At 42.8% G+C, this 26,328-nt stretch overlaps 1 protein-coding gene across 4 annotated transcripts in view; it reads left to right on the plus strand.

Moving 5' to 3' along the window:
* reps2 (RALBP1 associated Eps domain containing 2) overlaps nt 1–26,328 on the plus strand; it is a 216,450-nt gene that overhangs the window by 129,963 nt on the left and 60,159 nt on the right. For 3 of the 4 annotated variants that reach the window (XM_078559376.1, XM_078559375.1, XM_078559378.1), the window contains 3 exons: nt 3,348–3,454; nt 20,966–21,053; nt 23,575–23,661. In XM_078559376.1, the coding sequence (XP_078415502.1) occupies nt 3,348–3,454; nt 20,966–21,053; nt 23,575–23,661 (282 nt within the window). The remainder of the gene's footprint in view (nt 1–3,347; nt 3,455–20,965; nt 21,054–23,574; nt 23,662–26,328) is intronic. The other variant, XM_078559377.1, reaches the window with a different exon arrangement.

Raw genomic sequence — 26,328 nt, forward strand, 5'->3', positions numbered from 1 at the left:
GTAAAGCTGGGAGCCAAAACACTGAATACCAATATAGAAACAGCAGGGGAGGGGTGTGTGCAGTAATAACTTATTCCTATTAGAAACCCCCAACAGTGGGGCAGTAGCGAGGGGAGAATTGGCCTTGGTGCTTCTGGGCTAGGGATGGGGAAAATGGCCAGGGTTCCCACTCCTGATTGCCACCAAGTGCCCTCCACTGGAAAGTGTGCGCACACATCGGACATCTGAGGATTTTTGGTGGCTGGATGCCCATGAAGTTTAATCCCATGCCAATTATCATTTAGGAGAATAGCCATTTTGAGCTCTCTGAAGGCTATTTTGCAATTGTACAAGTTTGTGCCTTCAGGAAAAGAGTAAGGGAAGCAAAGTAATTCCTTCCACATTTTCCCCCACAGCCGACCCCCTCCCCACCGACCACCACTAAACACACTCCCAAGTGTGATACATTCACCATCCTAACTGCACGAATGAAAGCTGTTTACTTTACTTTAAAAGAACAGGGTTAGATTCAAGTGATTGAAGGCTATGGGCCAAGTGCTGGTAAATGGGGTTAGGTAGGTAGGTCAGGTGTTTCTCACATGTCGGTGCAGACTCGATGGGCCAAAGGGCCTCTTCTGCACTGTGTGATTCTGTGATTTTTTTTTTCCTTCCTCTTTATCATTTTTTACCTTGTCTTTTTTGTTTTCTTCTCTACCTTGTTTTCACTTGCTCTCTCTTCCACTGTTTCAATTTCCATGTTTTTTCTGTTTCTGTCCCTCCTTTCTACTTCTAACACACACTCGCATTCTTTTTCTCTCATCAGTAGCCATGTGAAACTTCCAGAACTCACCGTCGAGCCTCTCTCAAATTATGGTGCCTTGGGCAGATAACAAGGGAGTGATTGTCCCTGTAGACCTGTACACAGGCAACAAGTCAATCCCTCGGAGGGAGAAAATTGGATGTAAAAAGCCTAGTGCACAAAAAAAATAAAATCTAGAAACCCTGTAAGTTTCCCATTAACTGATCTGTTATTAGTAGGGTTATGTAATCACCCTAAAGCAGCTCTAAAGAAAAATGTTAGGTTTGAGCTCATGAAATCACACTCGAGAGTGTGACAAGAAAATGTAATTTACATTTGGCTGTAATAACATCAGAATTTGGCATTCCTATCCCAATGCTAAACAGGCTTTCCTCACTATACTAATATAGGTGTTCAGACTTGAGACTGCTGCTCAAAATCTTGAGCTACAAAGACTGGAAGTATGTCACCTTAATGCTAATGTTTCTCATAGAGCAGGGAGTGGCTTGCTGGAATTTTTCTCCTTGGATTACAAATGTCAGCGTTCCCTTTTTTAAAAATCACCTTTTAAAATGCTACGTATCCCTCTTGACTTTTTCTCTCTCTCTCTCTCTCTTGTTCCTGCTTGTAACATAGAAATGACAAGCAGTCACTAATCTGTGTCTAGTTCCTACCTCACCCCTTCCCCACCACCCCCACAATGTCCCCCACTCCATGTTTCTCCATTAAGTTTGCTCAATGAGCAATATAATAGAAGGGCTCATTTTGCTGTTCCGGGGTTAGTTATCCCGCTAGGAGAAGCCAATCTGTTTAAGGACCAAAGTCTGACTTGTAGTACACTTGCATGTCACATCAATTACTCTTAGCTTGTGTGGCAAACTATTATTGCCGATGCTTTGGGAATTTTTTTTCCATATTGTGCTGATGTACTTTTCATGATGGTGTGTACCATTAATAAATCTCCCGAAGATGCTGGTTAGCTGTGTTACCAAATAGTGTCAAGTGCACAATATTGAAGGTTCCAAAACAATGCAAGCTAGTTCAAGAGTCTGTGCAGCAAAAAAAACATCAAAGGTATCTTGTTTATCAAAATTAAACTTTATAGGCTGTTTACTGTTAGGAAAAAGTAGGTGACATTGTACACAATTTCATGATTTGAGCAAAACACGTTTTGGTGAGATTTTCTGGTCAGTTGACTTTTGGCCTCTCTCCAAATGTTCCTGTCCCACTGATGACACTGCCTGCTGCTGGCAGGTCTAGAAAATCCCAGCCTAGGTCTAGTTTATGAACTGTTCACGAAATCCAAATGCCACCTGAGCATTTTTTAAAAATCTGTTCTCACACACTGGACTGGAGTTATACTGTACCTGGTGCAAGATGAGCACTGTGAAGGCGGGCAGCTTTGCAGAGCTCAGGATTCTGACTGGGACCTGACTTCAGTATCAGTGAACAAAAATCGGTTTCCATAAACGTGGAAGTCGTGACTTTAAGTGAAGTGACTTTGATTCCTATGGGAACTCATGATTCTCTTAATGTTAAAGCTTGCCTGGGGGATAAAAATCAATATATGAGTTGAAATACTATATCATACATATGTAGCACTGTGCATTCATAGCTGAACTAACTTGCAAAATAAAATACATCACTAAGTATGAAAGAAATACAATATACAAATTAAAATCTCTCAAAAAATATTGCACTACTCAAAAGAAAAACAAAAATGCCTGGAAAAACTCAGCAGGTCTGGCAGCATCTGCGGAGAGGAATACAGTTAACGTTTCGAGTCCGAATGACCCTTCAACAGAACTAAGTAAAAATAGAAAAGAGGTGAAATATAAGCTGGTTTAAGGGGAGTTGGGACAAGTAGAGCTGGATAGAGGGCCTGTGATAGGTGGATTGTCCCACCCCCCCTAAAACCAGCTTATATTTCACCTCTCTTCTATTTTTACTTAGTTCTGTTGAAGGGTCATTCGGACTCGAAACGTTAACTGTGTTCCTCTCCGCAGATGCTGCCAGACCTCCTGAGTTTTTCCAGGTATTTTTGTTTTTGTTTTGGATTTCCAGCATCTGCAGTTTTTTGCTTTTATCTCGCACTACTCACCTCAGTACGTGGTATTTTTAGATTGACCAGGCTCTATCTAGTGGCAGAGGTTGGTCAGTGCAGTTGGCAACTGAAGTCCTGACTACCTGCACTGACCAACTTTTGCCACTACTTGGAGCCCAGGACTTAGTGTGGGTTCAGGAGCAAAGTCAGGAGCCACTGAAGAACAGACCCTGAGGACTCGGGTAAGAACAGAGGGTGGGAGTTGGCAAAGCTGGGGGGTGGGGTGGTGGTCGGCAAGGGGAGGGGCAAGAGTGGGAGGAAGGGGATGAGGGTGGAAGCACTGTGGGAAAAGTCATATGACCGGACAGACCACAGAAGAGGAAGTCTGACAAATGACAAAGTGAAACTGGCAGCGTTTAAATGGATATACTGACACCACTTTGCTAACAACGTTCAAGTGAAACAACATTAAGTGAGGATTTGCTGTATTTTAGTAGACTTACAAAAGCAAAGTTTCTGTTACAGTGTCTCCACAGTCAGTGCATGAAGATGTACACTTGGGTTCCCATGGTAACTCGGCTGTTGAGACTCTCCCAATACAACAGCAACGGTCGAACAGGAATCGCAATGAGGTGAGATAGAAGAAATGATTAACAAGTCATGTGACTTATAGGACACCGCTATAGTACAAGGCCATAATAATATAAAAATGTCCTGTCATTGATAGCAGAAGAAAGTGTTAGGATTTATTTTAATTGTTCTATGAGATATTAACCTTAATTATAATACTAACCAATCCTATCCAGTCAATAAAAGCCACTCCCTCCTAACCCTTTTGAAGCATATACAAGAGTGGTGTCTCAGTAGAGAACCAGTTGTGTCTCTGTTTATTAGGATATGTTTAAAAGTTTCCACAGTTTTTGAACCCTTTGAGTTTGGACAGATCTGTCTCTCTGGTTAAATGTGTTAAATAAGGGCACACATTGCTAATGAATGCTTCGGTTGGAAAATCCCCCTGAGATTATAATGAGGTTTGGGAGTTAAACTACACTGCCTGAGTTTTTAATCTGTTCCATTATCCACCTGCCCAGAGTTAAAATCAAGGCTCTAATCATGGCCATAAAGGTACACGATGGCCAATGAGAGAGGTTCTTTATAAACATCATTTTGAGACTGCAGGAATGGTAGCATAATGGTTTTCTTACAGGTAATGCAGGAGCCTGGACTAGGGATCCAATAACATGTGTTTCAAGTCCCATCAGAGCATCTGGGGAATTTAAATTCGGCATAGGAGGTGTCGGGCAGTTCAGTTGACTAGATGGATAGTGTGATGGAGAGTGGTGCCAATGGTGTTGGTTCAATCCCCTTACCAGCTGTGGTGGTTCGTGGAGGCCGGCCTCCTTGCTTTGCCCCCAACTCGTGGAGTGTGCCCTTCAACCCCTTGTGCGTCTCTATGGTCTTTTGTGGACCTTGGCTAATTACCTACCTTAATTAAATAAAGACTGGACTTAAAAGTTAGTATCAGTAAAGGTGACCATGCAATTATTGAAACTCACCTGCTTCACTAATGTCTTTTTGGGAAGGAACCACCTTTACTCAGTTTGGCCTGGCAAGCCCATGACCACCTTTGCAAGGGCAACTGGGGATGGGCAATACATGTTAGCATTGCCAGCAACACCCCACATCCTGTGAATGAATATTAAAAAAAAAGTTAGAATCGGAGGAGAAAAACTGGCAATTACCATGATAAGGAAGGAGAATCCTAAGGCTGCTTTGAGAAAGGAACAGGAAAAGGGGGACGCTGAAATGTCCCAAACCTTTAAGCGTTCCAGGTAGGAAAATTTGTCAATCCTTTAGCCTCAACAGGGCTGCTTGACTGGATGTAGATGGAGCTGTTTGTGGCCTTTGTTCAAACTGAGGTTTAAGTAACCTGTTTTAAAGCCAAGTACACAGTAAGCATATGCTTCAGTACAGGACTAGAGGTTGAGACAAATGAGTTTTCACTAAGATTGTGGGTAATTACTACGTTTAAGAAACTGACAAATATCTGGAACAAGAAATTGGGTTTGCCTCATCTCATTTAAACTCAAAATTCTCTTCATAACATCCAGCTTTTTGAATCAAATGGGTTCCATTTTTTAAAGTGTCATAAGATGATCACATCAAACGTTTTATGTTTGCATTCCCCTTTTTAACATATAATCGGAATGTGTAATGAAGCAAGTTTTGTATAACTGGACTAGGCTTGCAGAGTAGGGCCCAACTTTACTGCACCACAGCAGGAAGAGTGGTCTGTAATGAAATGGGAATTCCATATGAAGCAAAGTTCCACACAAACCTCATTGCTGCATGTTCATGGAGACTACAAAACTATTTATCCTGATGGTAAATAACTGGAGTGACGATGCCTAACTTAAAAAAAAGTTAGCTGCTGACGTAAGGGCGAATAAGCACTTACTACATACTATATTGTACAGAACTTAAGGATTTGGAATGATGTCACAAGTTTAGGGTTTCTTATCGATATGCAGTGCAGCAATATTTTATAGTCCCATGTTTATTCAGAAGGGGGATGTTCTTTGTTTTTTTTGTAAATCTAGAATTGAGCTGATTATTTCTTTGAAAGCAAATGTGCACACCTGTAGAAATCATCTTCCTTTCAGCTACATTAGCGGCAGCCTTCTGTCTCATGAGATGATGATTTTCAGCACGGTGGCCAACTGTGTTGAGCATTGACTTGGGAGCTTCCCTGAGGCATGGCTGTCTCTGCCACTTTTGCTGCAGAGAAATACAGTGGAAGGTGTGTGATTCGCTGGCCTCTGTTTTCTCTGGGCCCTCTTCTCAGCCAGCTGAGTTTTTGGTCTCTGCTCACTTCTTCCAATGCGCCTCCAAACAGTCAGCCTGCAGTGGTTACAACATTCAGTGACTGTCTCCAGTGTCCATGTCAATGTTGCCATCTTCATGTCCCACCTGCAGATGTCTTTGTAGCAGAGTTACGAGTGCCCAGGAGCTCATGACTCGGTGGCTAGTTCCCTGTACAGAAGACCTATAGGTATACGGCCAATTTCCATCCGATGAACATGACCAAGCCAGCTCAGCCATCATTGGCTTAGCAATGGGTGTTTGCTAATGTCATTAGCACACTTCAGGACCTCTGAGTTCGTGACCTTGTCCTGCTGAGGTTACATCTGAGAAAGCGAAGATGGAAACTGTTCAGTCTTTTCTCCTGCCTAGTGTATGATGTCCACTGTAGAGGAGTGTGCTGGGGATGCAGGCTTGATAGACTCACAGTTTGGTGTTCTCAGTCAGGTTGCTGTTATTCCTCATGCTCTCACTCAGCTCGGACATAACAGCTGCAGCTTTTGTAATGTGTGTGTTGATTTCAGCATCAAGTGACAGATTGCTGGTGATTGTGGAGCCTAGATATGTGAAGCTATTTACAAACTTCAGTATTGCATTGTTAATACTGATAGATGGTGCTATGGCAACATCCTGGACCATGACATTTATCTTCCTGATGCTGATGGTCAAACCAACTCTTTACAGGCGAGAGAGAATCTGTCAAATTTGCTGCTGAAGGTGTTCCTCAGTATGGAACAGCAGCATCGCCAGTGTAGAGCAACTCTTGGCATACCTTTTTTCTTGGATCTCAGGCAAGCACGGCTGATCAGCTTTCTGTCAGTTCTGGAATGAAAGTATACACCCGCTGTCGATGACCTGAAGGCATATTCCAGCAGCAAAGAGAAGAATGTGCCAAAGAGTGTTGCATGGTGTCAGAACACAACCCTGTTTGACTCCACTGTGGATATCCCCAGGGTTCCGATTATGGCACTGCCATGTTGCCCATCATGATGTCATGGAAGAGCAGATCACATTGAGTAGCTTCATAAATGCAGTTGTTTTAAATCCAGCTCAAGAAGAATATCCAAAAGTTTTTTACAGGAATATAAATAGTAAAAGTAGTGTAGGGCCGATTAAGGACCAAAAAGAGGATTTACGCCAGGGGCAGGGGTATGGCTGAGGTACTAAATGAGTATTTTGCATTTGTCTTTACCAAGGAAACTGATGTAGCCAAAGTCATAGTGAAATTGAAGCTAGTTGAGATGCTGGATGGACTAAAAATTGATTAAGAGGGGGTATTAGAAAGGCTGGCTGTACAGGATGTATTCCAGAGTCCTGAGGGAAGTAAGGATGGAAATTGTGGAGGCACTGGCTATAATCTTCCAAACCTCCTTAGATACAGGGGTGGTGCCAGAGGACTGGAAAAATGTCACATCCTTGTTAAATGAAGAGTTTTAAGAATAAAATCAGCAACTTGACCATCAGTTTAAAGTTGGTGGTGGAAAAGCTTTTAGAAGTGATAATCTGGGATAAAGCCACTTGAATAAACGTGGATTAATTAATGAAAGCCAGTGTGGATTTGTCAAAGGAAAATAGTGTTTAACTAACTTGCTTTAGTTTTTTGATGAGCTTACAGAGGATTGCTGAGGGTAATGCAGTTGATGTGGTGTACATGGACTTCCAAGGCATTTGACGAAGTCCCACATAACAGGCGTGTCAGCAAAGGTGAAGCCCATGGAATGAAAGAAACAGTGGCAGCATTGACACAAAGTTGGCTGAGTGATGGGAAATGGGCATAGCAGTAAAGTTTTCTTTTGGATGGCTGGAAGGCATATTAATGGGGTTCCCCACGGGGCCACTTAGACCCCTGCTGCACTTGATCTATATTAGTGACCCAGACTTGGGTGCACAGGGCACAATTTCAAAATTTGCAGATGACACAAACCTTGGAAGTGTTGTGAATTGAGGAGGAGGATAATGATAGACTTCGAGAACATAGATAGGCTGGTGGAATCGACAGACACATGGCAGATAAAATTTAGTGCAGAGAAGTGTGAAGTGATACATTTTGGTAGAAAATATGAGGAAAGGCAATTTATATAAAGGATAAAATTCTTAAAAAGGTTCAGGAATAGAGGGACCTTGGGGGTATATGTGCACAAATCATTGAAGATGGCAGGGCAGGTTGAGAAAGTGGTTAATAAAACATACGGGATCCAGAGTTTTATAAACAGAGGCATAAAGTACAAGACAGGAAGTTACGTTAAACTTGTATAGAACACTGGTTCGGGCCCAACTGGACTATTGTGTCTGATTCTGGGCATCACACTTCAGGAAGGCTTTAGAGAGAAGGTACAAAAAAGATTTACGAGAATGATTCCAGGAGTAAGACACTTCGGTTATGTGGAAAAATTGGTGGAGCTGGGTTGGTCTGAGAGATTTGATAGAGGTGCTCAAAATCATGAGGGGTCTGGACCCAGAAGCTGAGAGAAACTATTCTATTGGCAGAAGGGTCAAGAACCAGTGGGCACTGATTTGAGGTAACTGGCAAAAGAACCAGAGGTGATATGAGTAAAACCATAAAAGCAGCACATGGTTAGGATCTGGAGTGCACTGCCTGTGTGTGTAGTGGAAGCAGGTTCAATTGTGGCTTCCATTGAGGGAATTGGATAATTATCTGAAGATTTAAAAAAATTGCAGGGCTATGGGGGAAAGGCAGGGGAGTGGTACTACCTGATTTGCTCTGAGAGCTGGCATCGATAGGATGGGCCAAATGGCTGCCTCCTGTGCTGTAGTTCTTGAGTGGAGGGAATCTAAGCAAAGGAAAGAAATCCAAAGTTGGATGTGGAGGAGGGGAAGAAGCATTCTGCACCAGCTATATATTCTACATGGGAAATTATCTCTAAAACAAAGGATCCTGTTATCTAATGTATCTGGAGGTTGAGACTGCTCACTGATAACTTTTGGGTATCTAATGATAAAATCATTCATCAACGCTCCTCAAGAACAATCCTCCCAAGCTCAGAGACTGAATGATGAGAGTCCATGTGGCGACGTGAGTTGCAGGGCTGGCTGTCTTCACTTTCAATCAAGACAGTGAGAGTAATTGGCTGTTTTGGCAATGTAGCCAGAGGGAAATGGACATTTCCACTGGCTGTGGTTTCAAATCCGAATTATACTGTGGTGAGAAATTAAGTAGATGCATGAGAGTCAATATTTTGTTTCTCTTAATGCTCAAGTTCGCATATGATTTTATTTGCCATTTCCTCATATGCTAATGACTTTATTTAGAAATACATTTTTGCAGGTATAATGACTTCATTATTTTCATTGTAGTTTTACAGTCATAGAAATTCACATATGTAATTATGAAAGCAAGAATTTTGAGTTACTTACCACCCTTTTGTTCTCAAATGTCCCAAGTACTTCATGTATAATAAACTGCTTTGAAGTACAGCCACTGTTATATAAACAGAAGAGAAATTCAGTTGTGCAAAATTGAATCTTATGAGAACTTATTCTTTTGAAGGACACATCAGTGGAATTTAGAATGGAGAACAAAGAGAATTGGCAGAGTGAACAGAGTAGTTTTAGAATGAATGGGTAAAATTATTTACCCAGACAGCTTGATAGCTCCAGAATTTGAAATGTTAGAGTTAAGTTGTGTTTAACAATTGCAAAATAAAATTCATAACACAACACTGTCAATGGAACCATAAAAGAAACTGGTGAGATGCCTTGATTTTTAAAATTTTCATCCATGTTTTCAAATTCCTCCATTAATTCTTTCCCCTCCCTCCCATTGTAACCTGCTTCAGCCCTACAACCCTCCCAGGTCTCTGTACTCCTCCAATTCTGGCCTTTTGCACATACCAATTTTGAATCACACCACTGGCAACCATGCCTTCAGGGGGGTGAGTTTCAAAAGCTGCAATTGTCTCAGCAGGGGGTTCTGAATTCACAGTTTGACTGACAGTCTAAAGAGGCTATTAAAGAATTAGCTGTCTTTGTGGCATCTGAATAGAAGTTACTTTGGATTAATAAGCGATTAACCACTTGAGGTTTAAAAGTTTTGAATGGGTTTCATGAATGGAGATTTTCGTCTGCTATGAAGTATATGTGAGTGAGAGCTGTGTTAGATCGTTCAAAGTTTTTTTTGTCATCTCAATGTGGAGATCTGCCCATGGTGCATGCCGAATGAATGGCTATGGAGGTGGCTTGGGGGTATGAGGAGATTGGGGGGCATGAGTTGGCATGAAGGGGCCATGGGGCTTGTGAGGGGGCATGGGGGTTGCTGTGGAGGCATGAATTGGTACAATGGGGGGTGTGATTGAGTGGTGGTTGAGGGCTATGGGCCTAACAGCTTTGAAAACAAAAGGGACAAAGCCTCAGAGAACCGGCTTGGGTCTTCTAACTGATCTGCTTTGGCACTTTCCCATCCCTGTGGCTGCCTACCATCCATTTCCCGGGTCTACATACCTGACTCAATCTTGCCCTTGCCTCCCCAGAGCAAAAATTGAGTCTAATGGAGCCCTTTAAACAGAGGCAGTTCTGCTGAAATCTGGAAATTTCCTGACTTGAGCTACCTGCCTCAGGATTGAAAATCCAGTCCGAAGCTTTCATTCACCTGTCCTCATACCTCCCCAGGTGACTTGGTGTAAATTTTTTCAATTATGATCTTGTGAAACACCTTGGCATGTTTAATACATTAAAAGAACAATATAGATGTGAGTTATTGTTGAAATAAAGCAGAACCTTTGAATATTAGTTAACAGTTTTGTGTTAACAGATGTGAAAGCTGCATCTTAAACACTGAAATGAGAGTTGGTTTGGATGGGATGCTAGAAAGGGTTGTGTAAGAACAATGGTGCTCCGGACATCTGTTATGAATTAGCTGGAAAGATGAAAAACAAATGAGAGGGTCCTTAAACTGACAAAATAGAGAAATGATGAGACTGATTTATGATCAGAAAAATGGCATATTATGAGCACATTATTCTAGAGCTACAAGAAAGGTATTACTGTCTAGAAAATTGAAGGTAATTAGTCACGGCAGGTTTAAAGAAAAGCGTGTTGTAAAACAACAGGGCCGTGCAATGCACAAGTGGAGATTGGGAAGCACTTTGATTGTTGACCTCCAGAACTGGGGAGGTTTAGAGACAAGTGGAAACTGTTTTGGCTGCAAATAGCTGCTGTGTTACCTTTTTGACTTCAGTATCTCCGTCATGCTGCAGGGACGCACTGGAATCTGGCAATTGGGCTACCATGCCGTGTGGGTGGTGGACTTCAATGTGCAGCAAAAAGACTGCATCGTGACGACGGTGCCCCATTATATGTTGGCAATTTATCTAAATGATTTCCTCACTGCATCTTAAGCAGAACTGTCAGGAGAGAGCTTACCCATTTGAATAGGTGCTGTGATGTGGCGATGGCCCAATCTGTATGAGTACATTTCTTTAAAAATGTCACTTTATATTGAAACATACTTTTTTAAAGTTTATTTTATTCTTTCTGCATTTTATACATGTATTCGTTTTTGTGCTTTAGAGCAATTTTTTATGCAATGCAAGCCTTTTTTTAAATTTATCCATGGGATGCGGGTGTCACTGGCTGGGCCAGCATTTATTGTCCATCCCTAAGTGCCCTTGGAAGGTGGTGGTGAGCTGCCTTCTTGAAGCACTGCAGTCCCTGTGGTGTAGGTACACCCACAGTGCTGTTAGGAAGGGAGTTCCAGGATTTTGACCCAGTGACAGTGAAGGAACGCCGATATATTTCCAAGTCAGGATGGTGAGTGACTTGGAGGAGAGCTTCCAGGTGGTGGTGTTCCCATCTATCTGCTGCCCTTGTCCTTCTAGATGGTAGTGGCCGTGGGTTTGGAAGGTGCTGTCGAAGGACCCTTGGTGAATTCCTGCAGTGCATTTTGTAGATGGTACACACTGCTGCTGCTGTGCGTCAGTGGTGGAGGGAGTGAATCTTTGTGGATGTGGTGCCAATCAAGTGGGCTGCTTTATCCTGGACGGTGTGAAGCTTCTTGAGCGCTGTGGGAGCTGCACTCATCGAGGCAAATGGGGAGTATTCCATCACGCTCCTGACTTGTGCCTTGTAGATGGTGAACAGGCTTTGGGGAGTCAAGAGGTGAGTTACTCATCACTGGATTCCTAGCCTCTGACCTGCTCTTGTAGCCACAGTATTTATATGGCTAGTCCAGTTCAGTTTCTGGTCAAAGGTAACCCCCAAGATGTTGTTACTGGGGGATTCAGTGATGGTAATGCCATTGAATGTTAAAAGGCGATGGTTAGATTCTCTCTTGTTGGAGATGGTCATTGCCTGACACTTGTGTGGCATGAATATTACTTGCCACTTGTCAGCCCAAGCCTGGATATTGTCCAGGTCTTGCTGCATTTGGTCATGGACTGAAGATCTTTGGGCCGAGGACACTACCCTGAGGAACTCCTGCAGTGATGTCCTGGAGCTGAGATGACTGACCTCCAACAACCACAACCATCTTCCTTTGTGCTAGGTATGACACCAGCCAGTGAAGAGTTTTCCCCTGATTCCCATTGTCTCCAGTTTTGCTACGGTTCCTTGATGCCACACTCTGTCAAATGTGGCCTTGACGTCAAGGGCAGTCACTCTCACCTCACCTCGGGAGTTCAGCTTATTTGTCCATGTTTGAACCAAGGCTGTAATGAGGTCAGGAGCTGAGTGGCCCTTTGGAACCCAAACTAAGCGTCAGTGAGCAGGTTATTGCTAAGCAAGTGCCGCTTGATAGCACTGTTGATGATCCCTTCCGTTACTTTACTGAAGATCGAGAGTAGACTGATGGGGCGGTAATTGGCCGGGTTGGATTTGTCCTGCTTTTTGTGTACAGGACATACCTGGGCAATTTTCCACATAGCCGGGTAGATGCCAGTGTTGTAGCTGTACTGGAACAGCTTGGCTAGGGACGCGGCAAGTTCTGAAGCACAAGTCTTCAGTGCCATTGCCAGAATATTGTCAGGGCCCATAGACTTTGCAGCATCCAGTGCCTTCAGCCGTTTCTTGATATCACGTGGAGTGAATGAATTGGCTGAAGACTGGCATCTGTGTCGCTGGGGACCCCATTTGACCATCCCGTCTATATCTTCCTGTAGCCCAAGACACTCAACCTCACTGTTCGCCACCCGGCCAATCTTTGTGTCATCCGCAAACTTACTAATCCTACCCCCCACATAGGCATCTATTCCACTTGTATCAGCAAAACTGGTTGACGAAAAACATTTTGTGGGGGTTCCAATGATTCCATTAGATTTTGAGGATATTGAGTGTTTTCAGGAAATCCAGAAATTATCCCTCACGTGTTAAACATTACTTACATCAGTACCTGCATTTACTGACCCAGGCACTCCCTTCCTGGGCATCACAGGGGAAGCCTCCACTTCACAAGACAGCCTGTCACAAAGCTTTCCCATCTCTGGGAGGGAGACATAAAGGCAGCTTGAATTACAGAGGTGGTGGTTGCCATAGGCATGAAAGCCACTAATGCATCAGACCTTTACTCCACCAGGTCAATCTTGGCCACCAATCAAGCATCTGCATTATGTATAATTAAAAGTACAGAAACAGGCCATTCAGCCCATCTAGTTCATGCCAGGGTCTGTGTTCCACCCCATCATCCTTACAGATTCCTTCACCTAACCCAATCAACATATTGTTCTAGTCCTTCCTCCTTTGTGTTTACCTAACTTTCCCTTAAATATGTCTATACTACTTGTTTCAACTGCTCCTGATAGCAAGTTCCACATTCTCACCATTCTCTGCGTTAAGAAGCTCCTCCTAAATTACCTATTGGATTTTTATTGTGACTCCTTTGTTTACAACCCTGGTAAATATATGTCAAATCAGTCAGCTGGCTGGTCGTAGCCTGCACCAAGCAAGTGATAGAGAGCTTGGGTATTAGCTAGAAGGCGGAGGGAGGGGGAGCGGGTGTGCTTATTTGAGTTCTCAGGAAACCCAGAAGAACAGGTTTAATGACGGAACCTGATGAATGTTTCTTTCCCTCTGCTTTCCGGCTGTAGCCAGCCAGGGTGAGAGGCTGTCGGGCAGGTAGGCTGTCAACACCAGGCCTCAAAGGGGAAATGGAGGGAGTGACCGGAAGCCTTGTTTTGGTGACAGGGGAAGGGGAGGGGGGTTCAGAGGGTGGGGTGGGGGGGTGGGTGTGTCAGTTCTTGTTAGTTTTCCAGGTTGTATTGCAGATGATAAATGTTGAGTTGTCGGGTTTATTATTATGCTGTATTACTACTATATTTAGCACTTGAATTTCCATTACACTGGAAGAAGATGACCTAGAACAAGAAGGTTGTAGGCTCAATTTGTATTGAGTTGGGTCATTACTGCTACATTTCGCCTTGGGGCCCCCAACATACTCTTTTTTTTTTTACTTTTCTCTTCCATCTGATCACCTCCCACCTTCTGAGCACCCCCACCCCGCACCAAAGCTCTCAACAGGCTGGTGCTCTTTTTCCTCCTTCCAAAAATATAACCAATGGAGGCTGCTGCTGACTGAAGATAAAGCTGCTCCCGATCCAGATGAGGTCCATTTATAATCTGCAGTGGATGGTAAAATTCTGTGACAGTCTGTCTTGTGAATTGGAGGAAAGGACTCCGCTATTATTCAGACACTTGTGGGAAAAGTCCAAAAACATGGATGTATGTGGATGAGGACAATGCTTCGTATGTCATTAATGTCTATGTTTGGTGGCCCTTTCCTCATCTAAAGCTTCCTTGTGGTGAAAAGTACAAGAATATTAAGGGAATACAGAATGCCTTTCCACACAGTTCACTTGCTCTCTTGTTGGAGTAGGCCCAAATCCCTGATGCACTCATTTCAAAAGAGTGAGCCTGTATTTGGGAATTCTAGCAAGGGCTCATTGAGGACAGTGCATCCAGTCGTGTGGCCTAATTGTTCCTGTAAACGAAACAACCAATTGGGGAATCACCTGGGTAGTCAATATTTCAGAGATTTTGGTTATTGGACCCTGACCTTTTTGAATGTTTGTGAGTCCCTCACCTAACTGCACAGAAGGCCTCATACCTCCTGAGACCTCGCAGTAGAAAGGGTGGTGAATTATTGTGGGAAATAACCGTAGACTGTGCCACCTTTCTTGTGGGATTGTTATTTTGTTGCAAGTGTCTGCTGTTGTTTTAACCCCTTGTTTTCACCATTCACATTGGGCAAAAGAGGTTAACTGGGTGTTTTGTGGGGGGGAGGGTAACATTTCTCCTTTTTGCACTACTTGTGCAATGCCCTCCTTTATTTCCCTCATAAAAGTGTAATCAAGATGGCAGTGAGTACAGACTGCTTGTCACACTTCAACAAGCATCACAGGAACAAAAACCAAAAGTGTTGGAAAAACTCAGCAGGTCTGACTCGAAACGTTAACTCTGTCTTTCTCTCCACAGATGCTGTCAGACCTGCTGAGTTTTTCCAGCTCTTTTTGTTTTTGTTTCAGATTTCCAGACAGTATTTTGCCTTTTATCTAGGCATTACAGGAATATCTATCACTTTCACTTAGTCATGAAAGATCAGCTTTGGAAACTTTTTGGGGAGGCAATTCTTCCTGGAGTTGCCTAGACTTGAGTAAGTTATGAACTTTGTGAGGGAGGTTTGTTTCAGATTAATGGCAGATTGCACAGAAGTTCGAGTGAGGTTTGCTTTTGTTCCTCTTTCTTCCTTGTAAAAATGCCTGATGACTCTGGAATGCAGCACCATTGTTGTGCAATACTTCAGCATGAGTTTCTAGCTGAAACACCACACATTCTGTTTGCTGCTGTCTTTGTTAAGGAAGGGTTGAGTAGAATAACACAGCTTGCAAACTAGTTAGAGTTACCAGGGACGTCCTCGGCAATTAAATTTAAATCGACGTTGGAAATAAAAGTGTGAACTTAAATCGCGTGTGGCTTCCAGCTCAGGTGATGCCAGGAGCCGGTGTCTGTCAAGGAGGCTAAATCATCCAGCCCCAGACTGCAAGCTATTCCACCATTCACACACCAGGCTGTAGGCTAAATGCATGTTCGATTAAACTGCATGTCAAGTCCTGCAAAACCTACCTAATGAGCATCTAAACACACAGGAAGCTGAATAGAATAGAATTTTATCTCAGAATTATTTTGTTCTATTTTTCCTTGTATCAGTTAATTTAATAAAAGCTTAGGAATTTTCATTCTTTACTGCTGCATTTTGATTTGAAACCAACATCCTTAACTCAGTTCTATCCGAACGTTATACGAAACCACTCACCAAACGTACTTTCTACAGGGAATAAACAAAATAAATGATCTAACTTTTGCTGACCTCTTCACTTTGGAGGCTCTCCTGCATCAATACAGGCTAACAATACCAGACTTATATCAATGACACTTTCAAGGATGTAGTTTCAGAGGTACCAATTTGTGAGCAATATAATGTATATCCCCTATCGTCACCTTGTAGGCAGACTGAGATACTTTGAATAACATCCCAACACTTGACTGAATAGCTCTATTTCCTCTATTTGCTCGCCAGTCAACCAGAATTAAAATTACTCCTCTATCTACTTCATTTGTAGTTTAGATTTCCCAGTTGGGAACCCTGGCTTTAGGTGGATGTATACATCTCTATTATTTTAAACATTGGGTTGAGTTTTAGGTTTGAAAAAATGAACTTCACTACAGCTTTTTCTTGTTTAAGGTTTGGCTTCTCGAACAAAAGTTGCCTTGTTTCTTGGCTTCGCTTCTAAAGGTTTAATCCTAAGATCATTTAACCTCCAAGAGAGCATGACAATCCATCACTCTTGCGGTAATTGTGCAAACACAGTAATGCTCTGCCGTCTTGACAAACGTTTTCATTTCATTTCTCCCCTGCTAAATGTCTCCATTTAACAGCTTTGCTCTGTGGCGTGCTTGAACAAGATACACATGAAAGTGGAAGCTGAAAAGTGGAACAACTTTTCTATTTGCACCTTGACCCTTTCTCTTGCCTGTGCCCTTTTTTTCTTAAACGGTGAGGAGCTATGAAAACTGCTCCTTCCAGCTCAAAGGCTCTGATGTGTTTTGACACTAAATTTGACCTGGCTGATTCAGGAACTGAACTGCAAGCTTAAGACCACATGCAGAGCGGTCCCCAGTGGCTAGGTGAAAGGCACTGAGGCCCACGAGCTCCCAGCTTGATGCCTGCTGTCTGCTGAATTAGCTGGTCTCGCTTGAGGCCAAGACAGGTTGCCCTACCACTGACCTCTCAGTTTGGTTTGGTTTGGCCAGAGTTTCACTATTACAGCAACCCCCCTGAGACAGGGGTGTGTGTATACAGTTTGCATGACAGTTGGACTTTTCTTCATGCCTCAGTGGTGGGATATGCCATTGGCGATCGCTGTCAATATAAACGATGGCTGGCTGGCTGGCTGCTCTGTCAGAGGTGGGCTGTGGAATGTTACTCAGCAAGGAGTTGTCATGTTCTAGAGGGGAGAAATCAGTTTAAAGTGTTTGAAATTTAGATCCAAGAATGTTTGTTTGTTTGTAAGCATTTTGGGCGGAATTGTCTTGACAAATATTGTTGAAGGGTTCCAGAATCGATGAGTAATGGATACAAGGGCTTCTGTTAGATGTAACATGGTCACCTGAATCACAGCTTGGAGCAATGCAGCGTATAATTGTTGGCTATGGAAGACTTCTAGAGGGAAGGGGAGTGCAATCCTCAGCCCCACACACCAACAGTATAATTGCTATCCACCTATATCACTCCAAAACCTTCACTGAAATTTCACTGCCATCCACGGTATTACTGCAGCATTAGAAGTAATTGTTCTTTGCAAATTGTATGGAGGCTCATTTTTTGCTCTTTTTCTAACAATGTTCATAAAACCAACTGTGTGCACAATGGCACAATTAATCCTGCGACTACTAGACAAACAGATGAGCAAAGCCATTCCGTTTTCCTGTCCAAAAGAAGCCATGAACCTAAAAGCAAAAAACTGCAGATGCTGGAAATCCAAAACAAAAATAAAAATACCTGGAAAAACTCAGGTCTGGCAGCATCTGCGGAGAGGAACACAGTTAACGTTTCGAGTCCGTATGACTCTTCAACAGAACTAAGTAAAAATAGAAGAGAGGTGAAATATAAGCTGGTTTAAGGTGGGGTGGGACAAGTAGAGCTGGATAGAGGGCCAGTGATAGGTGGAGATAACCAAAAGATGTCACAGACAAAAGGACAAAGAGGTGTTGAAGGTGGTGATATTATCTAAGGAATGTGCTAATTAAGGGTAGAAAGCAGGACAAGCAAGGTACAGATAGCCCTAGTTGGGGTGGGGTGAAGGGAAGGGATCGAAATAGGCTAAAAGGTAGAGATAAAACAGTGGATGGAAATACATTTAAAAATAATGGAAGTAGGTGGGAAAATAAAAATCTATATAAATTATTGGGGAAAAAAAGGGGGGGATGGGAAAGGGGGTGGGGATGGAGGAGAGAGTTCATGATCTAAAATTGTTGAACTCAATATTCAATCTGGAAGGCTATAAAGTGCCTAGTCGGAAGATGAGGTGCTGTTCCTCCAGTTTGCGTTGAGCTTCACTGGAACAATGCAGCAGGCCAAGGACGGACATGTGGGCATGAGAGCAGGGTGGAGTGTGGAAGTGGCAAGCGACAGGGAGGTCTGGGTCATGCTTGCGGACAGAAAGCCATGAATAGTTTCCTATCATTGTTTCCTAAATGGTTGTTAGGTTTTTAACCTGCATTACCCTACCTTGATGGATAAAGAAGCATTTCTGGAAAACAACCCTAATCTGGCCTTTTGCAGCTTGAGCCTGTTCCCCTTTTTCCTACTGTCAGAAGTTAGCTTCTGTGGAAGCAGTGTTCTACATTTACTTGTATAAAAGTTCCCCCTTGTGGTTGTTTCTTGAGTTGTCCATGTTTCTACAGTCCTTCCTTCTAGAAAACTCCTTGGATGAGGCTTAAATTTGTAGTTATTCTCTGCACTACCTTTAGCAGTTGAATGGCTTCTTGACCAAAACTGTTACTCCTGTTTTCCCACTTGCCTTGACCTTTTGAAAGATCCTATAGTCTGGAATGTTTAGCTCTGAACCGTGATCTGTTCCCTGCTTATTCTCTGTAATCGGTAATATATCGCACACTTCAAACTGATTTGTGCTTCTAACTCTTACCTGGAGTCTTGTGTACAGTTTTGGTCTCCTTACCTGAGGAAGGGTATACTTGCCCTAGAGGGAGTACAATGAAGATTCACCAGACTGGTTGCTGGGATGACAGGATTGTCTTGAGGAGAGATTGAGGAGACTGGGCCTGTATTCTCTAGAGTTTCGAAGAATGGGAGGCGATCTCATTGAAACATATAAAATTCTTACAGGGTTCAACAAGGTAGATGCAGAGAAGGATGTTTCTCCTGCTTTGGGGGTGTGGTGGGGGGGAGGAATCTAGAACCAGCAGACACAGGCTTAGGATAAGGGGCAAGCCATTTGGGACTGAGATGAGGAGGAATTTCTTCTCTGAGGGTGGTTAATCTTTGGGATTCTCTACCCAAGAGGACTGTAGAGGCTCAGTCATTGAGCATGTTCAAGACAGAGATCAATAGATTTCTAGATAGTAAAGACATAAAGGGATATGGGGGTTGTGCAGGAAAATGGCATTGAGATAGAAGATCAGCCAGGATCTAATTGAATGGTGGAGGGGGCTCAAGGGGCCAAATGGTCTTCTCCTGCTCCTATGTTCCTGGAAGTATTTAACCTAGACCTTTAGAAGGTGTTATTGAATTATTCCTATCTTCTTTTCCAAATTTATTATTTTAGCAAGTTTTGAAAGTTACTTTTGTCCTGCCTCCTGCAGCTAAAATTTAGGAAGCAGTAGCATAGTGAATATGCTACTGGACTCATTCCAGAGGCCAGGACTAATCATTCACAGATGAGTTCAAATCCCACCATGGAAGCTGTAGAATTTAAATTTAGTTATTTCAATAAACCTGGAATCAAAAGCTAGTGTCAGTGATGGGTGACCATGTGATGACTGGATTATCATATAAACCCATCTGGTTCACCAACATCCTTTTAGGAAGGAAATCTGCTGTCCTACTTGGTCCGACCTCTATGTGACTCCAGACCCACAGCAATGTGGTTGACTCTTAATTGCCCTTGGAAATGGCTTAACAAATAAACACAGTTGTCAAGGTGGTTCACCACTGTTTTTTCAAGGACAATTAGGGATGGACAGTAAACGCTGGCCTTGTCAGTGTTGCTCAATCGTGTGAATGAATAAAAACAAACAGTAAATGAGAGTTCAGGTGAACAATTCCTTAAAGTATTTGGTTCCTTCTTGCAATCCTGCTTACCCGTGATTTGTGTTGGGAGGGCGTGGTCAAGGTGGGGGTTTGCAAAACAACCAGTAGCAGGTTGTTGTGACCCAAACTATGGAGAAGAGGGAGGTGAACTCCCTGTGTAATGCGCTGCGTGGCAGTGACACCAAAGGCAATGAGGTCTACACCTTGGTGTATCATAACCAGCAGAAATGTTAGAGGAAACTCCGACCATGTGCAGAAGAGCAGGGATCCTGCACAGTGTTCAACCATTACCACTTTAAAAAACAACAATCAATCGCTTACAGAAATTGCTGTTCTGTCATGTTTGTGTTTAGGATGATCAATTATATTATAAAAGCAAAAAACTGCGGATGCTGGAAATCCAAAACAAAAACAAAAATACCTGGAAAAACTCAGCAGGTCTGGCAGCATCTGCGGAGAGGGACACAGTTTAACTGGCAGCATCTGCGGGAGAGGGACACAGTTTAACTGGCAGCATCTGCGGGAGAGGGACACAGTTTAACTGGCAGCATCTGCGGGAGAGGGACACAGTTTAACTGGCAGCATCTGCGGGAGAGGGACACAGTTTAACTGGCAGCATCTGCGGGAGAGGGACACAGTTTAACTGGCAGCATCTGCGGGAGAGGGACACAGTTTAACTGGCAGCATCTGCGGGAGAGGGACACAGTTTAACTGTGTCCCTCTCTGCAGATGCTGCCAGGCCTGCTGAGTTTTTCCAGGTATTTTTGTTTTTGTTTTGAATTCATTATATTAGTAGCTTTGAGATGTTTGATATTTATGGCAGGTGCATTTTTTATTGCATTCTATAAACGCATTCTTTTCCTTTATGAACTTGATTGACCTCCTTCTCCATGCCTGCTCTCCCACCCCACCTATATATCTGGTGGTATTTGATGTAACATAAGGATTCTATATTACAGAATTTGGCAAAAACAGTAATGAATATTACAATTTTTTTTCTGATCAGGAGAATATCGTAGCTGAATCGATGCCAACTAAATTACCTGCAAGTACCGTCCAGCAGCCAGAACAGCACTTCTACACTGACAAACCAGGTACAAACGTTAGGAATTACCTCTCTGTATTTCTACAGTGTCATTTGTTTAGGTTTCTCTTTCTTCTAGTGATGAAGTACTTCACCTCGAACCAATCGCATTGGCTTGGCCCCCTTCTCAGGAACTTGTGGATGTAACAGTGCACATATGAAGAATTGGGAAGTGATGATTGTGTGTGTGTGTGGGGGGGGTTCTGTCATCAGAGGGTAAATAGTTTATTTTGTTGGTGCCGTCCAGAGCCCCAAATGATGTGTTGCCGAGATATCATTAAGTGAATATAAAAGAAACAGCAGAGTGAGTAGCCAAAGGCCGAGATTCTGCATGGGTCTCAGTTCCTTGGATTTGTAACAAGCAATCTGGATGGTCAGAACATTTGGGAGCACCACAAACCGGGTACACAGACCTCTACACATACTCTTGACCCAAGCCCCTAATTGACGAGGCTCCCTGCTTGGTTTACAAAGTTCACTTGTAAAGATGAATGGGATATATTCGGCTACATTTTAAAAAGTCAAGTCCTCCCTCCATCCCCGTCTCCCCAAAAACACAAATTTAATAAGGAAGTGACCAATGCTTAGTTCCACGTCATTTCCTCTCCATCTTTGAAATATAGCGGGGATTTACTCTTAACCCCAGTCCCAACTTTAACTTGGATTCAGTGTATTGGGACTGGGGTGAGGAGGTGTACGCCACCTTGGCCTTTCTCCTCTCTTCCTAATGAAAAGCAATTATATAAATTTAGCTAACGAACTCCACATGTACCAGGTACTGGACCTGGAAGCTTTCTAATTTGGCTCTATGAGCTGTATTTTATTTTCCCCTTGCCCACAGGTTTGAAGGCAGGAGGGGCGGGGGGTTCATAGAATTAAGCGCATGGCCTTCCCACCACCTACCCACCTGCCCGCAACCCATCTCAAATTTTATGACAGAGGTGGGGGGTGATCGGTGGCTGGTAGTGGAGGCATCAGGCAGGCTATCTGCGCTTGAGCCAGTTAAGGACCTCATCCTGCTCTGCCAGTATTTTACCCGCAGCAGGGGGAGGCCCAACAGCTTTGGAGCTTCAGCTGTGTGGGTTGGTGTCAGACAAGGTGGGGGAACCTCCTTGTGTGGGTCCCTGGTGACCATCAGAGGCACCACTCCTCCCCAAAGGTCATCCTTCCCCCTTTACTCTCTTCCCCAACTCCTCAAACCTGGCTCCCCATGCCATCTTCTCCCCACCCCCCATCCTTGCTGGGGCCTGCCAGCATGGCTGTGGTGATTGCCTGGACTTACTGGAGTGTGGGCTGCTATCTGTCAGGACTGGCTGCAGCCCCAGCAGTGCCCACTGCTCCTGTCTGAGGCTGCTGTCACTTCAGGGCTGCCGGCCATCCAATTGGCTGGTAGCTCTCTAAGGAGGGAATTCCTTTCCGAGATCGGGTTGGAAGCCTTACCTTAAAGCAATTTACTCTGCTCCTAAAGTTAAATTGCTGTGGGGAAACCATCACTATAATGAGTGGCCTTGTCAGCAACTTTTTAGCCAGGCTGTCGGGGACCACAACACCCTGTAAAACCCAGCCCGATGGCTTGACTCACTGGCTGAATTTGCTGAGCAATTGGGAATTCACTCGGCTTTTTGTTCCCCAACAGCCTGTCTTCTCCCCTCCCCTTGCTGGGATGTTCTTACCTGAGTGTTATATGCGTTTGGGTAGCTTGTTTTTTTTGTGTGTGATCTTGAGCATTGACCATTACCAGGCTATCTAACCAAAGTGGATATCACAAGTGCATTTTGGAAGATTTGTTTTCCCTATAGGTACCCCGGCCAGTTGAGGTCACCTAACTGCACAGATCTGGTATCAAACCTGGGAACGTTCCAGCCTGTCTGGTTTCATTATTAAGATTTGTTGAGGCATCTGAGGGAGTTTTTGCTCTATTTCTAAAATAAGGAAGTGCACATCAATTTTAACATCAAGTAAAATGAGAGTATTGAAGGATTGCAGATGTTCAGTACTTTAGCCTGTGGTTCCATCAGATGAAAAATAGCTTGCCTTGTGGCCAACTGATTTATTATGATATGTTGAATTTTGTGAAATGTCGAGTTTTATTATAATTGTAATGCACCCATTAAATCATATTTATGTACCAACTTTGTTCTGATTGGGAGTCTTGTTATACATCAGAGGAAATTGAACCGGCCAAAATGTTAAAGCAAATACTCTTGAGCATCTTTATACTAGGCTACTCTTGACCAAAATTACTATGAGAAATAATTTGCTGCAGTTGGATAAGTTTTATTCATCTCTCTGTATAACACTAGGAGACATTTCACCATGAGCAGTTGGACCAAGAGAAGAGTTAGCAGAAGCTAACTCAGTCTGCTTGAATCATCACTTCTGTCAAATCATCACTTCTGTCACCATTTTTCAGTCCATATGTAGGCCACTGAGTGAGGATGAGCAAGTGGTAATAAATCGAGACGGGGGAAAGAGAATGGGGCAAACAAACTGATGCAAAATTTGTACAAATCTTTGCATTTGTTTTGCAGATTTAAACCTGAGCACAAATGCTAGTTCCAAACAAATACCAGGTGAATACCACACTCCTAAAGATGCATTCTGCTTATTGAAAGCAGGTAAGTACTTGAAGAGGACAAGATTTTCTAACTTAAGTGATTAATTATTAATAATGAAAAGTTAGAGACGGTGCAATGGTTAGGCCATGGCACAAATGTAAATGATTTCCGCACATCCTTGGTCATTCATTCATGGAATTTCTCTACATATAGCCAAGAAAAATGTGACAATTAATTACTTCAGACTGCATGCATATCTCCCAGTGGTCAAGTGTACAACAGTATTGGTGAACAGGCCAGTAACCTGTCAAGTTGGAGGGAGGTACATGCTCGGGACACATGCTCTCCAGAGTGAAGGAAAAGGAGGGAAAAGTTTTATTTCCTTTAAAACTTGGGACAAAATAAATGCAAAAAACCTGTAAACACGTACATTTCCAAGATTATCCCTGTTTTTTTTTGTTTTATATATCATGATCAATTTCCACTATAATCTGGATTCTTGAAGTAACACTTCATAGGATCTGTGCTCAGCTGAAGAGTGCAAAAAGCATAAAATCCAGTCATCAAAGATTTAGAAGCAATAGATTAAACCACACTTCAAATGAAATGTTTTGGCAGGTAATTAATTAATGAAGCGAGGCTATCAGTTGGATACTTGGATTTTGAGAAAGTGTTTGATAAAAATTCTACACGTAAACTGTTAAAATCCCTGTGGAGACCAGTAACATGAAGAATCAAACTTCCCAAAAAATACCTCAATAGAATAAACCCCAAGGGACAGGATTTCCCTTTTTAAAAAACTTCAATTGTTACAGTAAACTAAAATCAACATAGATTAAACATAAGTTTACAGGCAAATTGTGTTCAGTAGAAACTATAAACTACACTTGAAATAGCTGATACAGCAGGTTAATCTCTCACGTTCCTCAGTCAGCACTGGGCATAAGTGATCCCCAAAGTCCTTCCCAGCACTCCAGTGGGTACAGCCATTCATCCTCGCGCCAGGTCTAACCCACAAGTAGCCTCCAACAACCGCTCTGCTCCCTCTGAGATCCACAGACAACCTTATCTCCAACGCGGCGTATTTCTGTGGAACCTCTCACTCCTGGGTCACGACAGTACTGGTGGCCTAGACTTCGAGTCTCTTTCATCCGACCACTCAAATCATCCTGGTCAATGGTATGGTGGGCTTTGATAGAAATGACTCGGCTCCACAGAGAATCTGAGATGTTCAGGCACAGCTTTACAATGTTAGTCCTTTTCAGTCAACTTAAACACTGCTTTACACCCCAATCCAATTCTGTTCTCTCTTCTGCTTTCATAGAACTGAAGATTGACCACAGGCTGAAATCTCAGCTCCCAATTAACTTCCATTTCCTTAATGCCTGAGCCATAGTCTAATTTCTCAGAAATGATGTCACAGCCAGGAATGCCAATTATGAAACTCCTCCCCCAGTCCTCCCCACCCCAACCGCCCCCCCCAGAATTTCTGTTTCAATAACACAGGCTATGAAACCATTTCACTACAAAATCTTTTTAAAATTAAGACCCAATGAAATCAATGACAAATATGGAGGTAGTTACTTCTAGTCATATTGCAATGAAGCTGACCACGCTAAGTTCTGTGCAAGGTGTTATGTTTAGGACTTCATTTTTACTGTTTTAGTCACCTACTCGTGTAGGTGAGCGTTAGTCCCTGTATCTGAGAGAGTCTTTTCCCTTGCTCTGATATTTAGGTAAAATTCATAGCTTGCACAGAAAAATAATATAGATCCCTTTTGTACAATATCTCTGCTTCTCCTGCTATCCTATATTCCTGGGATTTTTCTTGCCTTTGGGTAACACTTATATTGGACCTTTGTAATAGGTGTTACCCAACAAATATATTTATTAAACAATAATAGAGCAAGTTAATAGTGGCAGTTACAAGCCAGGTTTTTTTTTCAGGGGTCATTAATCTTCAAGAAACTCAACATTATAACAGAAAATAATTTCTAACTTCAATGTAAAATTATACTTTACTTTTTATCCCTTTTCTGACCAATGCTACTAAGCTTAGCTAACTCTCATCAACTCTTAAACAAAAACAAAAATACCTGGAAAAACTCAGCAGGTCTGGCAGCATCTGCGGAGAGGAACGCACAACAATTTTAGATCATGAACTCTCTCCTCCATCCCCACCCCCTTTCTGATCTCCCCCCCCCTTTTTTCCCAATAATTTATATAGATTTTTATTTTCCCACCTATTTCCATTATTTTTAAATGTATTTCCATCCATTGTTTTATCTCTACCTTTTAGCCTTTTTCGATTCCTTCCCCCCACCCCACCCCCACTAGGGCTATCTGTACCTTGCTTGTCCTGCTTTCTACCGTTATTAACACATTCCTTAGATAATATCACCACCTTCAACACCTCTTTGTCCTTTTGTCTGTGACATCTTTTGGTTATCTCCACCTATCACTGGCCCTCTATCCAGCTCTACTTGTCCCATCCCCCCTTAAACCAGCTTATATTTCACCTCTCTTCTATCTTTACTTAGTTCTGTTGAAGGGTCATTCGGACTCTAAACGTTAACTGTGTTCCTCTCCGTAGATGCTGCCAGACCTGCTGAGTTTTTCCAGGTATTTTTGTTTTTGTTTTGGATTTCCAGCATCCGCAGTTTTTTGCTTTTATTTCATCAACTCTTTTTCAGACAGATGTTTTTCATATACTGGAGACAAACACGT

The sequence above is a fragment of the Cetorhinus maximus genome, chromosome 16 (genome assembly GCF_964194155.1).
Source record: "Cetorhinus maximus chromosome 16, sCetMax3.hap1.1, whole genome shotgun sequence".
NCBI lineage: Eukaryota > Metazoa > Chordata > Chondrichthyes > Lamniformes > Cetorhinidae > Cetorhinus > Cetorhinus maximus.